Source organism: Colossoma macropomum, unplaced genomic scaffold (assembly GCF_904425465.1).
Source record: "Colossoma macropomum unplaced genomic scaffold, Colossoma_macropomum, whole genome shotgun sequence".
In the NCBI taxonomy this organism is placed as follows: domain Eukaryota; kingdom Metazoa; phylum Chordata; class Actinopteri; order Characiformes; family Serrasalmidae; genus Colossoma; species Colossoma macropomum.
In genome coordinates this window covers 1048113-1064450 of record NW_023494791.1, presented here as the reverse complement: position 1 = coordinate 1064450, position 16338 = coordinate 1048113, and the positions used below count along the sequence as shown (strand labels likewise).

Below are 16338 nucleotides of genomic sequence, written 5' to 3'. Positions count from 1 at the left end.
TGGAGACAGTCAGAGGAGTCATGAACCAGACATTCAAAGGCCTGAAGACCCAAACAGAAGACTAACAGAATAATAATAACAGTAAACAAAACTGTCATCAGTGAAGCATCATCACAGAAAAGTTCTGCTACTTTACGGTGAAAATCTGCCCTCAGGTCAGTTACCAATCAGTTGTCATCTGATGCTGCAGAGGATCTTACAGGAGGGTGAATTCACTCAAAACCGTAACGTTACTCTTGCTTGTTTAGCTTAAGAAATCAGCAAACAAACATTGGATCTCTACATCAAGAAAATGTGTAACCCCTAAAATCCACACTTATTACATACTGAGGCTTATTAATCAGTAACTACAGGGACTTCAGTGCAAACTGGCTGAGTTGTTCTTAGATTATAGATGTGTAATAAAACTTTGAGCCTGCTGGTGGATCCTGGACACTGAAGGGATTAAAAGCACCTTAATAATTCTCTACATCAGTCTACTACAGTAATAATAATGATCATCATCAATAATAATCAATAAACATCAGTGAGCTGAAGAATAAAAAGTGCTGAGAAAAGAGGTTTTAAGCTGAGCTTTGATGGAGGAAAGTGAGGGACATTCATGAAGAGGTTGTGGATTGTGTTCCATAGTTTGGGGACCATGACGCTGAAAGATCTGACCCCACCAGTAGCCAATCTACATTTTGGGACAGTATTTTTGGGTGCATGTTGTGCTGTATGTGGATCACTGTAAGATTACCGTGACTAAAGATTTAACAATGTTACAACATGGGAAAAAAACATAATATTTGTCACAAAATTGAGTAAATATCATTTACTAAAATTAGTAGATAACATTTACTACATACAGTAACATCTAATGTTTATCATGAGCCAAAGGCTTCTTACAGCTGAGCACAGGTTTAGTGATGCAGGCCAGATTTCATCAGAGGTGAATCCAGTGCTGAGTGTAAGTTCCTGCTAATGCAGTAAAAAGATGGTTCTTCAAGGGTTCTTTAGTAAAGACAATGGTTCTACATAGAACCATGAACACTCAAAGAACCATTTACATGATTAAATGGTTCTCTACACGGTGAAATCGTTCTTCAGATTGATGGAGAATGTGTTGTATATGGTTCTATATAGCACCAAAAAGTGTCCTCCTATTGTTACAAGCTTGGCATTGTAAGAATAGAAGAACCCTTTTTGTAAAGGACCAAATATATAGAACCAAACAGGGTTCTTCTATTCTTACAATGTCAAGTTTTTAACAACAGAATAACGCTTTTTGGGGCTTTACAGAACCATATACAACACATTCTCCATCAATCTGAAGAACTACTTCTCCACACAGAGAACCATTTGAGCATGCAAAGGGTTCTTTGAGTGTTCTTTGCTTAAACACCCTTGAAGAACCATCTTTAAGTGTGTAGGTCAGTGTGCTACCCTGCCAAGTATAACTCTCACACCTTGTCCCTACACAAATAATAAAGACTGTTCTTTAAAGGTTCTTTAGTAAAGGCAATGGTTCTATTTGTAACAATGAGTTCAGTGTCAAACTATGTCATGCTTAAATGGTTCTTTGCGTGTTGAAATTGTTCTTCAAAGTGATGGAGAATGTGTTGTATGTGGTTCTATATAGAACCTTTTTGAAAATCGCCCCAAAAAACGTTCTGCTATTGTTCTGAAAAACCAGTTGAGTTGAGTAACTCAAATCCTTTGAGAAGCTTTTTTGGGTAGAACACACTTCATTCTGTAGGACTGATGCAGATTAACCGATCTTACCTAGATCTACCTCAGTAACGTTCTGGTGCTTTATAGAACCATTTTCAAAAAGGTTCCATATAGAACCATCTACAACACACTCTCCATCAATCTGAAGAAACAGTTCACCATGCAAATGTTGAGTGTTAATGTTTCTATATTGAACCATTGTCTTTACTAAAGAACCCTTGAAGAACCATCTTTTTTAAGATTGTAGCGTTATTATGGGTATCGTGATTCAAGTATCAGTATCAGAAGGGAAGAAACAGTACCAGTACATCCCTACACATCCCAAAGATGGTTCTTCAAGGGTTCTTTAGTAAAGACAATGGTTCTATATGGAACTTTTGCAGGCTTTAAGGGTTCTTCTATTGTATACAAGCTTCACATTATCACAATAGCAGAACCCTTTTAGGTGCTATATGGAACAATTCACAACATTCTCCATTAATTTGAGGAACCACCTCACCATGCAAAGAACCCTTTAATCATAAAAAGGTTCTAGATAGAACTCATGGACCATTGGCATTAATAAAGAACCTTTGAGGAACCGTGTGTGTTTTTTTAGAGTGTAGAGTTAGAGATAAGAGTTTAGAGTGTAGAGATAAATATCGTGACTCAGGTATCGGTATCGGACGATAAGACGCGGTATCGGTGCATCGCCACTTCACCAACTCACCGATGGTGGACACGACCGTCCCGACAAAGTAGAAGGCTCCCGTAAAGTCCCATCTCGGCCTGAGGGAGTCTGCGCGGATCCCCGCGGCCACGGCGGTCTCGTACTCCCGCAGGAACGAGCTGAGCTCCTGCAGGCTCACGTTGAAGGCTTCGCTGAAGTTGTGCAGGGTCCGGTTCCAGCGCCCGCGCGCGCGCAGCTCGGAGGGCCTCTCGATGGCCGAGAAGATCGCCGCGCCGCACAGCAGGTACACCAGGATGAGGATGGCCAGCAGCACGAAGCGCCCGTTGTCCTCGTTGACGTGCAGCGAGCGGCAGCCTGGCAGCCTCTGAGCAGGCATCATCCGGACTTCAGCACCACGGACAGCGACAAGGACATCGCGCTTCGTGCGCCTCTCCGCCGCTCCTTTGTTGTTCTCTCTGTCAGTAGAACCTCAGAAGAACACTTGTAGGAGAAAAACCATCCTTAAAGCGGACCCCACGGCGCGTCCTGCTCTGGTGCACCCATTACGCACAGCCTTGGCCAATCCGCAGCGGCGCTTTTCACTCAAACACCAGCTCCTAGTGGACAAGCTCTCCGCTTTTAGTCTTTCCGAGCTCGCAGCAGCACTGTGCACTGATCTGGACATTCCCTCTGAAGGAGAGGAGCCCGCCTGGGTCTCTGCACCAAACTGTCCGTCCACTCACCGACATCCCAGGGTTGAGTGAACGCAAGGAAAGAAGCACGTGTCAGACTTTTTAATCTCGTCTGCGACTCGTGCATCGTCCAAAAAGCGCATACTAGCACACTAGATAGTGCGCCAACAGCACTGCACCACCAGAAGTGCGCTCAGTGCGTACAGGACAGCAGCGTCCTGCTGTGTCTGTGCGTGAAGGACATGGAGAAGTCAGCACGGTCAGACTGCTGCTCTTTCTCGATGCTAAGCTGCGTTTTGATTATGATATGCAGTTCTTTCCTCCTCTGCGCCGCGCTGACATTCACTGCTGCTCTAATAATCCACTCAGCTTTAATCCAATACAAAGTTATCGGCGCTCACAGGCAGCGGTGGCGCTGCTGATGGAGCAGAAACTCTCTCCCCAGGACGGAAAACTTCCCCGAAGCTCCTCCATGACGCCAAACTTCTCAGAAGCTCTGCTCAGGGTGAGGAGCGCCGGAGAAACTGTGCTCAGAGCTGCTTTATCCGAACAGCACGAGTGAGCGCTTGTTTTCTCCACCCGTTTTCCGGCAAGCCCCGCCCTCCTGCGCCAGGATTGGCTCGTAGCTCGTAGTAGGCAGCCTACTGGGTTAAAGACTGAATGCTCGTGCGAGTATTCTGGTGGCCAATCCTAGCGCAGGAGGGCGGGGTTTGGAGCAGGGGGTTGGGAAAAAACTAATAAAAAACATTCGAGTAGTAAGTGGGCGGGGCTTCCGTTAAAAATGCGCCAAAAGGCATCAGCGACCTTTTAAATCACCAGCAGGTCTAATAAGCCAACAGCAAATTAAGCCTTAAAGATCAAATAGCAGTTAGGCTTAAAAAGAGGGTTCTTCAAGGGTTCTTTAGTGAAGGCAGAGGTTCTGTTTAGAAACATGAGTTCTATATAGGATCATTTCTTGCTTAAATGGTTCTTGAAATGGTGAAATTGTTCTTCAGATTGATGGAGAGTCTATCGAACGAGGTTATGTATAAAAGCTTTTTCAAAATGGTTCTATTTAGCACCAAAAAGGGTTCTTCAATTGTTACAATGTCAAGAATGTATACTATACACATTTAAAAATGATGGTTCTTCAAGGGTTTCCTTAGTAAAGAAAATAAAGGTGTTTTTCATATTGATGGAGAATGTGCTGTAGAGGGTTCTATATAGAACCTTTTTGGAAAGGGTTCTGAATGGCACCAAAAAGGGTTTTTCTTTTGTGTTACATTTGAAATCGTAACAATGTAACATATTCCCCATCAATCTGAAGAACACTTGCATGATGCAAAGAACCCTTTCTTCATGCACAAGGTCCTTTGAGTGCTCATGGTTCTATATAGAACCACTGTTTTGCTAAAGAACCCTTGAATAAGCATTTTTTAAGAGTGTAGCAGAATCATTTTTCATCAGTTTGCTCTGGTTGATGTTACTTAACAAGAGCATGTGAGTCAGTGAAACTTGTGTTGTTTCAGTGAAATTCAGGTTTCAGATTTATCAGATTTACTTTATAAGTGTTTGTAATCTTGTATAGGGAAACTCAACATCTCTCTCATTGGCTCCTGGCATCCCCTATTTGCATATCGTTTACTTGTTACTTGTTTGCTGTCCCTCCTTGTGTTGTCTGACCATCATTCCATTGTGTCTGTATCTTATACTTCACAGATAACAGCCGAGCCACACGTTGTTGGCTGTACGTGCAATTTATCATGAAACGTACTGCTGAGTGTGATTCTGGAACAGCTCAGTAACACAGTAACAACTTAATGAAAATATGTAGATTAACCTTATTAACTTTATTTTGATGTACTTTAATTAGTAAAACATAACCATATTAAGTTAAGTACATATTACTCGATTGAGAATTTAATTTTTAGGTAATACATAAACATAATCGGTTAAACCTCTGGGGTCCACAAACTCACCTGCACATCAAATTCTCTGTGTCTATATCTGTTTGTTTGTCTTTGTGATGATCCAGCTCAGAAATCCAGTTCAAACACTTCCTGAATCTGTAGAGTCGCCCCTTCCATTCCATCTTATCACGAGATCATACGAGACTCACATCCGGAGTTATGAGCCTATGAAGAGGGGCTGAGATACACGTCATCTGCCTCTCACCGTGTGGAACCGGTGGATTCGTGTGTCTGTCTACATTCTGTGTGAAACTGACCAATGGACGCTCAGGAAATCACTAAGGACTGACCATCACGCCGGAAACCCTTCATTCTTCATTCAGTCCACATCGGAGACTCATGTGAAACGGCGTACAGAGAGTTTACAGCTGCTGAAGCTGCTGCAGCGGTTTTGGAAAGTAGTGATGAAGATAACGGAGCATTTAGATATGAAACATATGAGGACCATGATATATGAAGAGACTTTAAAGGAGAGTTTAAGAAGAGATGGACTAATCGAGAGAATGACCTCAGACCATAGAGGGATATTTAGAATTTAGATTCATTTGATTTGGTTAAGTACATTTTACTCAGTCAAGTATCTTAGGAAGTACTTGACACAGTTTTGTGGAACCACTTGATCCAATATTAAAGCAAATCCAACATTTCACAAGTGTGAAAAACTGTATCTAAAACATTTGAAACCTTCAGATAAACAAGAGATTATTTTGATATTTTTTAATTTAGTGCTAATTCTGCTGGGCGTGTTTCTGTTGTTTGACTCAGCACAGCTCAGCGAACTCCTCCCGGATGGATGCTCATTTGTCTCCCGCTGCTTATTGCTGGGAATCTGAGGCACCTCATCAAGTGGATGAACGATAATAACTGGTTCAATTACATAATTAAGATCTTGGATGCAGCACGACACACATGCTGCTTTTTGGGAGTGATGAGTCTGATTTGCTGGCTGGATCAGCGCTGTGAGTTCTCCTGGTGTTCTCTCTGTATTTCTTGAAATGGAGCATCGGTGCATCATGGAGGATGATGGAGGGAGGAGAAGACGAGGGCTGAAAAGGGGGATGGCATCACTTCAAGCAGCAGCGTTTTAAAGCAGTCTGTGTGCGTTGCTTTGGGTCTGACCTTTCTGCGCTCATCCAATTTGCACTGCGCCCAGATAACAAATTGGGTAAGCGACACCAAAGGCCTCCCTGATTCCAATCCAGATCTTAAACGTGTTCACTGACTTTGCCTGCCTCACTGTGTGACCGTGGTTGATCTTCCTCCTCCCTCCTCCTCTTCCTGAGCACCGTGTAGGTTCTATTTTAGCAGTAATAGGCTGTGCAGGAAGTTATTTCAGAGACAAAGCTTTGGAATTATGGTAATTAGAGGTAGTGTTAATGAAGCAGTGCTTCAGATGGGCAGTGGATTTATGAAGTCGTTTGGCTTATGATGTATAGCTGTTCCTGGTCTTGAAAAAATTAATTGTCTGTGTTTTTAAGAGATCTGGGGTGAAACTGTGTGTGTTAAGTCCATTTGGCCAATGTGCACATCAGAAGCTACATAGACATGATTTTTAGAGCATGACGTAAAGTGATGAGTTTTAATGACTACATGTTCGTTTTATCAGCAGGCCTGAGGGAGCCGATAAAGGGCCATTCATAGTGATGATGCTGACAGTGATGATGATAGTGATTTTGGCAGTGATGACAGTGTTCATAATGATAATGGTAATGTCAGTGATGATGCTGACAGTGATGACAATGATGATGATGGTGATGATAGTGTTGACTATGATGATGATGATGATATTGATGATGACAGGGCTGTTAATGATGAGTCAGTGATGATGATGATGCTGAAAGTGATGATGACAGTGGTGATAATGATGACGATGATGATGATGACAGTGTTGTTAATAATGATGGTGATGCCAGTGATGATGCGGACAGTAATGATGACAGTGTAGATAATGATGATGGTGATGATGATGATGATGACAGTGTTGTTAATAATGATGTTGATGCCAGTGATGATGCGGACATTAATGATGACAGTGTAGATAATGATGATGGTGACGATGACAGTGTGGATGATGATGATGGTGATCCTGGTGATGATGTTGACAGTGATGATGACAGTAATGATACTGATGAAGGCGGAGCTGAACTGACTGCTGCATTGGCTGAAAAATCCCTTCTACAAATGCTGAATCTGCAACTGTATCCCTTGGCAACAGTTCCAGCTGGCACAGAAGAAGTGTGGATCCTGCGTCTAGAGGTGAGAGACCCACATAGAAGTGGATGAATAAAAGATGAGCAGAAGTGCAGCCCTTGTGTTGGTCACATCAAAATCCTTGTAATGAAATGCATTCATACATACTGCATTTAATCCTCCTATATGAAGGAAAGACAGTGATGCAGGTAGAATGCATCTGTTATGTACAGCAGTTCTGCTCAGTCTTCTTCCTGTATATTCACACACTGAATGTGATTTCACTGTATTTCAGATTTAAATGAGTCTCTGTAGCCACTTATACTTTTGGTTGGCAAGATAGAACAAGAAGGTCCAGCAGGAGGGCCTGGCAGAGAGAGAAGTGGCGCAAGTGGGACCTGGATGATGACAAAGAGCTCTTTCTCTCTCTCTCTCTCTCTCTCTCTCTCTCTCTCTCTCTACCTATCTGTCCATCTCTTTGCTCCCGAAGTGCGGAGTAGGCAGTGAAAGCAGGGACCATATGGTTGAATCACTTACGTGTCAAGTGTTGTACTTTATAATTACGTGAGAGAGGCAGAGCCCCCTGGAGTCAGCAAAGATGTGGAGAAGGTTGACTGAGGCAGCATAGGAGGAGGAGGAGGAGGAGGAGAGAGGGGATAAGTTTATTGATCTAGACACACTCAGAAAGAAGAGAGCAGAAAATTAGCTCCAGATACAGATATAGAACTGCGCAAGAGTCAGAGGCTCCTTTTCATTTATTCAACTTCCAGATTAATCAGCCATAAAGTACAGGTTATTCATCTTTCAGGAGGAGGAGATCAGATATAAGATTATCCACTTGCGTAAAGAAGGAGAAAGTCAAAGGAGTTTGCAAAGCAAACCTCCTAACCACTACCTGGAAGAGCTGGTCGACCCCAAAACTGCCCCCATCAGATAAACAGCACTTAAAGCTTTCATCTCTGAGAGAGAGGAGAAAATCAAGCTGATCAGATCTGAAAACATCCACAGGTGTTTCTGTCCATCCTTCCACTGTGAGAAGACGACTCAGCGCTGTGGGTCTGAAAGGATGTGTAGCTGGCAAGAAGAACCTCACTGAGAAAAGGAGACGGACACATCAAACAAAGAAGCTGAACGATGGACTGACCACCCCAGAGTCCAGACCTCAACACCACTGAATGCGTTTGATTACTTCAGAAAATGATCAACCAGCTTCTAAGACTGAACTTTGGAGGTGTGTCTGCAGATTCTTTGAGGAGCTGAAAGTGAGTCTCCTGAAAAGAATGGAAGCTGGAATAAAGGGAAAGAGAGACTCACTGACTCACACAGCTGAGAGTAGAGTGAGCTGTTGAGGATTCTGCGTGATTTTCGATTAAATATGTATTTTCTAATTTTTTTCATGACACTGAAACTTGAATAACTTGTGCTTAATGGCCATTAAGCAAAGTAGATGTATGCTAATGTCAGAAGGCGCTTAACTGATTTCACCGAGTTGAATCTGAATCAATATGTTTTCTTAGATATCATATAATTTGCACATAATTAACACTATAATTATGTTTATCCAGTAGAAATTGCTTTTGTTGGAGCCTGCTAGCTCCCTAGAGCATTTCCTCCCCAGTTGCTGCCCATGCTGCCTCCTAAATTTGCACTGCACCCAAAAAATGTGAATCTCGTTAATAATGAATGAAAGCTATTGGACTCTCAGTAAACATTATGCAAATGAATCATGCAAATGTGCACTAGCCTATATACAAAGTTAACCACACAAATCACCATTCATATTTTCAAACAGCCCGTTTCTTATCATCTTTCTTCCCTATTCGAGGGTAAATACACTGCACATTTTGAATATGACCTGAGGTCTTTTATCTTAAGAATATAGAACATGAGCATGACTTTGTCTTCATTTGTACACTTCTCATGAATTCATGCATACTGCATATAATGCTCTTGTATAAAGGAAAGAAATTGAAGCAGGTAGATACAACTAATAACATTTTATTATCTCTCTGTGGCCATTTTTGACCATTCTTCCAGAAGCGCATTTGTGAGATCAGACACTGATGTTGGACGAGTAGGCCTGGCTCACAGTCTCCGCTCTAATTCATCCCAAAGGTGTTCTGTCGGGTTGAGGTCAGGACTCTGTGCAGGCCAGTCAAGTTCTTCCACACCAAACTCGCTCATCCATGTCTTTATGGAGCTGCTTTGTGCACTGGTGCGCAGTCATGTTGGAACAGGAAGGGGCCAAACTCCCCAAACTGTTCCCACAAAGTTGGGAGCATGAAATTGTCCAAAATCTCTTGGTGCTGAAGCATTAAGAGCTCCTTTCACTGGAACTAAGGGGCCGAGCCCAACTCCTGAAACACAACCCCACACCAGAATCCCCCCTCCACCAAACTTTACACTCGGCACAATACAGTCAGACAAGTACCGTCTCCTGGCAACTGCCAAACCCAGACTCGTCCATCGGATCGGCAGACGGAGAAGCATGATTGGTCACTCCAGAGAACACGTCTCCACTGCTCTAGAGTCCAGTGGCAGCGCTTTACACCACTGCATTCAACACTTTGTACTGCGCTTGGTGATGTAAGGCTTGGATGCAGCTGCTCGGCCATGGAAACCTATTCATGAAGCTCTCTACGCTGTTCTTGAGCTGATCTGAAGGCCACATGAAGTTTGGAGGTCTGTAGTGATGGACTCTGCAGAAAGTTGGTGACCTCTGCGCACTATGCGCCTCAGCATCCGCTGACCCCGCTCTGTCATTTGTACATGGCCGACCACTTCGTGGCTGAGTTGCTGTCGTTCCCAATCGCTTCCACTTTGTTATAATCCCACTGACAGTTGACTGTGGAATATTTAGTAGCGAAGAAATTTCACGACTGGACTTGTTGCACTTTTGGCATCCTATCACGGTACCACGCTGGAGTTCACTGAGCTCCTGAGAGTGACCCATTCTTTCACTAATGTCTGTAGAAGCAGTCTGCAGGCCTAGGTGCTCGGTTTTATACACCTGTGGCCATGGAAGTGATTGGAACACCTGAATTCAGTGATTTGGATGGGTGAGTGAATACCTTTGGCAGTATAGTGTATGTTTCATATCTAAATGCTCCGTTATCTTCATCACTACTTTCCAAAACCGCTGCAGCAGCTTCAGCAGCTGTAAACTCTCTGCACGCCGTTTCACATGAGTCTCCGATGTGGACTGAATGAAGGATGAAGGGTTTCCGGCGTGATGGTCAGTCCTTAGTGATTTCCTGAGTGTCCGTTGGTCAGTTTCACACAGAATGTAGACGGACACACGAATCCACCAGCTCCACATGGTGAGAGGCAGATGACGTGTATCTCAGCCCCTCTTCATAGGCTCATAACTCCGGATGTGAGTATGATCTCGTGATAAGATGGAATGGAAAGGGCGACTCTACAGATTCAGGAAGTGTTTGAACTGGATTTCTGAGCTGGATCATCACAAAGATACAGACACAGATATAGAGACAGAGAATTTGACCCCAGAGGGTTAAAGGGAAGCTTTTATAAACCAAGACAACCTACATCAAAGTTGACATTATATAAATGTACATAAACATTTATAAAGGCTTATTCCAGTTAGTGTCAGTTGTTATAACAGTTTCTGAGATAGAAAGACTTCAATGAGAAACTGAACTGTATTATGATTTTGTGACGACTGCAGGTGATTTTAATTTAGAATTTTCAGACTGATTCATCTTCCAGTGCTGCTACTTCCTTTTTTTTAAAGATTGTACAGAGTCTTTCATGTTTCTGGTCCAGTCCACAAGCATGGTCATATTTTACACTTGGTGTTTGCCGGTCGTGAACCATGACTATTAAAGACAATACTCTACGATGATCATGCTAATTTCTATATGCATGTTTTTGAATATGTTAGCTCTAAGCTAACAGTGATTTACATAAACATTTTTTCACTGTTCTAGAATAAACAAACATTTGAAGCTTGTATGTATTAGGGTTACAGTGATTTCAGTAAAGAGTCCTGCACAGAGCTGCTGCTGCTGTTTTACATTCCTAACAACTAACCTGAACACTGCTTAGAACACAACTAATATTCACAGTCATGGATGTATCTAGAACCTCCAGAAGACTTTTTTTCACTTAATCCAGAAGTTTTTTCTTACTTAATTTGTTAAAGCAATTGTAAATCAGAGTGTGATTGGCTGATTCCTCTGTCACTTAATAATTTTGTTGGTAGTTAAGCTAAAGTGTAAGGCCTTCAGTCCAGTTTCAGTCCAATTTCCAGTTTCCTGTTGGCCGTTCAATGATTTTAACTCTTGTATGCAATCAAAATTTGACAATAAAATAGGAGTGTTACTACAATACATGCAGAGTGAAAAGAAAACAAACATGATTTAATTCATTAAAATTACAGACTTGTATTTTTCATTTCACAGAAATCATTAGATTCTCTTCAGGGTTCTCTGCTGGTTTATCAAAGCACATTTTCCAAAATCACAGCATTAATTAACTAATTGCTTCTAGATTTTATGCTTGTTACAAAATTAGCTTAGGAGCAACTGCAGGATTTGTTCAATTATTTCAACAGTGTTGTAAAAAGAGTAACAGACATAACTGGCAGCACTAAAAATTCCAATTCTTCTTCCAACTTCTGTTTGATTGATTAGGTTTACAAAGTAAAAAAAAAGATGATAGGCCTTAAAAAGCTGGAACATGTTCTTGAACATACATAATTTTTCCTCAAATAAAGAAGATACATTTGATGCTGTAACATGCCAGGTGGTTCACCCCGTGTGCAGAGCCACAGGGACCCAAGGGGAAAGTTTAACTTGAGAAAAACAGTGGGCTAAGTACTTGGAAAAAACAACCAAACAGTTTTGAGAGAAATAAGAACTCAAAGGGACAAGAAATAAACAAAGAAAGAGAGCTGGAGGTCATGGAGGAGGGCAGAACCTTTCATCTCTATGTTGAGGGACTAATGTGTACGCTGCGCACCACCTGAGAGAACGGCAGAAATGTGAACTAAAAGGTTTAAAAGGGGTTTTCTTTCAAACCACTAAGAGATTCTCAAAATAACAAAACAAAATGAAAACCCTTTTTGCTCACTCAGGTCTCAAGATAAGAGATTGTTTACCAAAGTTGCCAGCTGAGTCAGAGCAGTGTGCATGTGGCATCATGCACTCAAGACTGAGCAGCCCTTAAATAAGGCACCCACAGCTGTTACCGCTCAGCCCTAATTACCCTGTCCTGGCTCTCCAGCCCCTCCTAGTGGCCGTGTGAGGTCTAGCAGGCAGACTGGACATTACATGAGTTCAAAATTCTTTTGTCTACTCATCAGCCTTGGACTGAGTTAACTGTATGACTTCTTGATAATTGTTACATTATTAGGTGAAATATTACTGGATTAAAATTGATATTTTTGAACACCAACAGGAAATTCCTGCCTTTTTTGCAAAAATCTGAATCTTTCCACCATGCAACATTCAAAACTCCATAACGCACAAATATAAAGAGTCCCATGGCAGGTTCTTATTATGTCAATATCTGTACTCAATTCTGAAAAAAGTTGTGATAATGTATGCAAATTTATCTGATCAACTATTTTTTGTAAATGTATGCTCAGCTCTAGAATTCATTCTGTGCTCAGTAACGCCCCCTTCCTCACTTTAATCTACTGAGAGGCAGAAAATTTGGGCATTTGGCCAAGTTAAAACTCTCCTCTCGTCCTCTAGACATCACATCTCACATCTACCACTCTGCCTAACAAAAGCTTGATAGCTGTGGGCTGAGAATTATTGTCCAATAATTTCAACTCTGCATGCATCCAGCTTCACCTTAATCATAACAACTCAGTTTTCTTGGAACAGGAGCACTATTTAGATTAGGAGTGTTGTGCAGTGTTCAAAAAACACCTTAAACAGGCGAAGCAATCATGCTTGTGTGTAAAAGGAGCCTCCAGGTAAGGCCGAGTCCTTTATGAGTGAGGATGGGTTGAGGTCACATCCCATGTCAAAAAAATGCATCAGTAAATAGTCCAACAGTTTAAAAATAATGTTCCTCAATGAGTGATTGCAAAAATTGTTGGTATTTCAGCCTCTACAGTGCATAATATCATCAAAAGATTCAGAGTATCCAGAGAAAATTCTGTGCGTAAAGAAAAAGGCCAAAAACCACAACTGAATGACCTTTAACCCTTCAAACAGCACTGCGTTAAAACCTGGCATGTAGTGAAGAAAAGTAGTGAAATTGTAGCAGAAAACCTATGATTTCGAGTATAAGTGTGATTAATAGAGTACGATTAGATGGAGCAAAGGTCACTGAGACAAAACATTTTAATCCAGAAAAGCTCTGGTCAACTACTAATTGTCATGAACGAACAGAATTGGGAATAATAATGTAAAATATATTAAAGTTTGATCCAGGAACTGGTATCGATATTCATGCTAACAAGTAATTAAAAGTCATAACAGGAGAACAAAGGCAATGTTTGTTTTTCTATTACAGGAAGCTGATTTTTTTTTTTTGATCAGCTCTAGAATTCCTCATTCTGTGCTCAGTAATTCCTCCTTCCTCACTTTAATCTGCTGAAAGGCAGAAACTTTGGGCGCTCAGCCCGGTTAAAGCTCTCCTCTCGTCCTCTAAACATCACATCTACCACTCTGCTTAGTGATGACTCGATAGCTGTAGGCTGGAAATTTCAACTCTGCATTCATCCAGCGTCATCTTAATCTAGACAAATCTGTTTTAAATTACTGCCTATTTATCATTCACTTCTGAAATCTTGGAAAATAGTATCTAGAAAGTGTTGGAAAGATTTAATATTTTTAATATTTAAAAATCCAATCAGACTTCAGACAGCATCACAGCGCTGAAACCAGTCTTCTAAAGTGACTGATGATTTATAGATGAGTGCAGAGTCTGGGAGTGCTCAGTGTTGGTGTTGCATGACTGGAGTGCTGCTTTTGATAGAGCTGTGTCCCATTTTAGGGGGTCCTGGTTACAGGCTGGGGAGGCAGCTCACAAGCATTTGACATCACTGTAGTGAGGCGACCACCACCACTGGCCTACTTCACTGTATGTTAACCAAATCACTAGATAATGTCCCCCCAATTATCATTAGCTAAAAAAACACACATATCGTTGCTGACCTTGCATTTAACTGGCTAATGGTAGTAATTATAAGAGCTATTAACATAAAACAACAGGTAAAGGCTAGTTAACCCTCTGAGGTCCACAAACTCGCCTGTACATCAAATTCTCTGGTTCTGTATCTGTGTCTGTATCTTTGTGATGATTCAGCTCAGAAATCCAGTTCAAACACTTCCTGAATCTGTAGAGTCACTCTTTCCATTCCATCTTATCACGAGATCATACGAGACTCACATCCGGAGTTATGAGCCTATGAAGAGGGGCTGAGATACACGTCATCTTCCGTGTGGAACTGGTGGATTGGTGTGTCCGTCTACATTCTGTGTGAAACTGACCAATGGACACTCAGGAAATCACTAAGGACTGACCATCACGCCGGAAACCCTTCATTCTTCATTCAGTCCACATCGGAGACTCATGTGAAACGGCGTGCAGAGAGTTTACAGCTGCTGAAGCTGCTGCAGCGGTTTTGGAAAGTAGTGATGAAGATAACGGAGCATTTAGATATGAAATATATGAGGATCATGTTATATGAAGAGCCTTTAAAGGAGAATTTAAGAAGAGATGAACAGATCCAGAGAGAATGAGCTCTTTTATGACCCCAGAGGGATAATTGGATGTATACATGCTGAAATGATTCTTCAGATGGATGGAGAATGTGCTGTATATGGTGCTATATAGCACCAAAAAGGGTTCTGCTGTTGTTATGATGTCAAGCTTTTGTACAACAGAAGAACCCTTCTTGGTGCTATACAAAACCATATAAAACGCATTCTCCATCAATCTGAAGGACAATTCCAGCATGTAAACAACCATTTAAGCATGAAATTGTTCTTTGAGTATTCATATTTCTATATACAACCATTGTCTTTACTAAAGAACCCTTGTAGAACCATCTGAATAGTTCTGTGGCCCTGAGCATGGTTAGCTAACTGTGCTGAGAAAACTGTGCTGAGCCCGGTTTGTATCCGTGTCAAACTGTGTGGAAATGCCACTAGAACGGTTACTCTCCGTGCTCAGAACCAATTGGTTCTGCATTAGAAAAGAGGCCAAGGTAGCATTGCTGTTTGGTCCAGACCAAGGGAACCAAACTGAAAATATAAATGCACCCTAAGAAATCGGGGACGTATTCCACAAAGAAGGATTTCTCAGTTAGCCAGACAAGTTAAGCCCAAAGATGAGGACTGTCCAATAGGAAAGTCTCTCAGCTCTGTTCCTACTGGACAGGCCTGACTTTGGGCTTAACTTATCTGGCTAACTGAGAAATCCTGCTTTGTGGACTCCCCTGCTGAGACCATTTCAAAACAGGCTTCCCTTTAAAGCAGCAATATGTAAGATTTGGGGATTTGGCGGCCTCTCAAGCGGAAATGTGTAATTCCACACAATGTGTAGAGGAACATTCAGTCTAACCTCGGTGAGGGAGCGTCTTCCAAGGACGTGAGTGAATTATCTACTGTAGTCATCACATTTTCATCAGTATGATGTTGATTTTGAGATCATTTGAGTCCCAAACATTGAGCCGGATCTTCTTTTAGAGTCTGTTTGTGACGTTAATACGTAAAGACGTACGACATGCTGTGGAAAACTCCTCTGACTTTTAAATGATGATTTCAGGTTTTTCAGGCGACTCACAGCAGCAGCTCAGCAGATTTTAGATTGTTTACATTCTCCTCACTCAGTAGTGACACTTCTTTCAGTTTCAACAAAAAAAAAAAAAATCACACGTAGTGCTTTAATGAGTTAGAGGCAGTTCAGAAACAGATGTGGTTGCTCATGATCTGACGAACAGATCTTGCGTTTAATGCAATATAAACACCAAATTGAGCGTTTAAGGCAATCTTTTCTAACAACATTTGGCTTATCAGGATTTGTTTATCATTCACGCCCAGTGCTTGTTGTGTTGCTCCCACAGGTTTAGAAACGCTAAACAGATTTGGGAGTGTGAAAAGCTCTTGGTTGACAATATGGCATCTGTCCAAAACACTTCAAGCTGCATCCTTTAGAGACT

General features: G+C 41.7%; 1 protein-coding gene across 1 annotated transcript in view; it reads right to left on the bottom strand.

The window, feature by feature from the left end:
• Window positions 1-3231, bottom strand: part of kcnk12 (potassium channel, subfamily K, member 12) — a 56781-nt gene extending 53550 nt beyond the window's left edge. Inside the window, exon 1 of the mRNA XM_036573387.1 lies at window positions 2423-3231. Coding sequence (XP_036429280.1) covers window positions 2423-2762 — 340 coding nt within the window. The 5' untranslated portion in view covers window positions 2763-3231. The remainder of the gene's footprint in view (window positions 1-2422) is intronic.
• Window positions 3232-16338: the final 13107 nt, after the last annotated feature.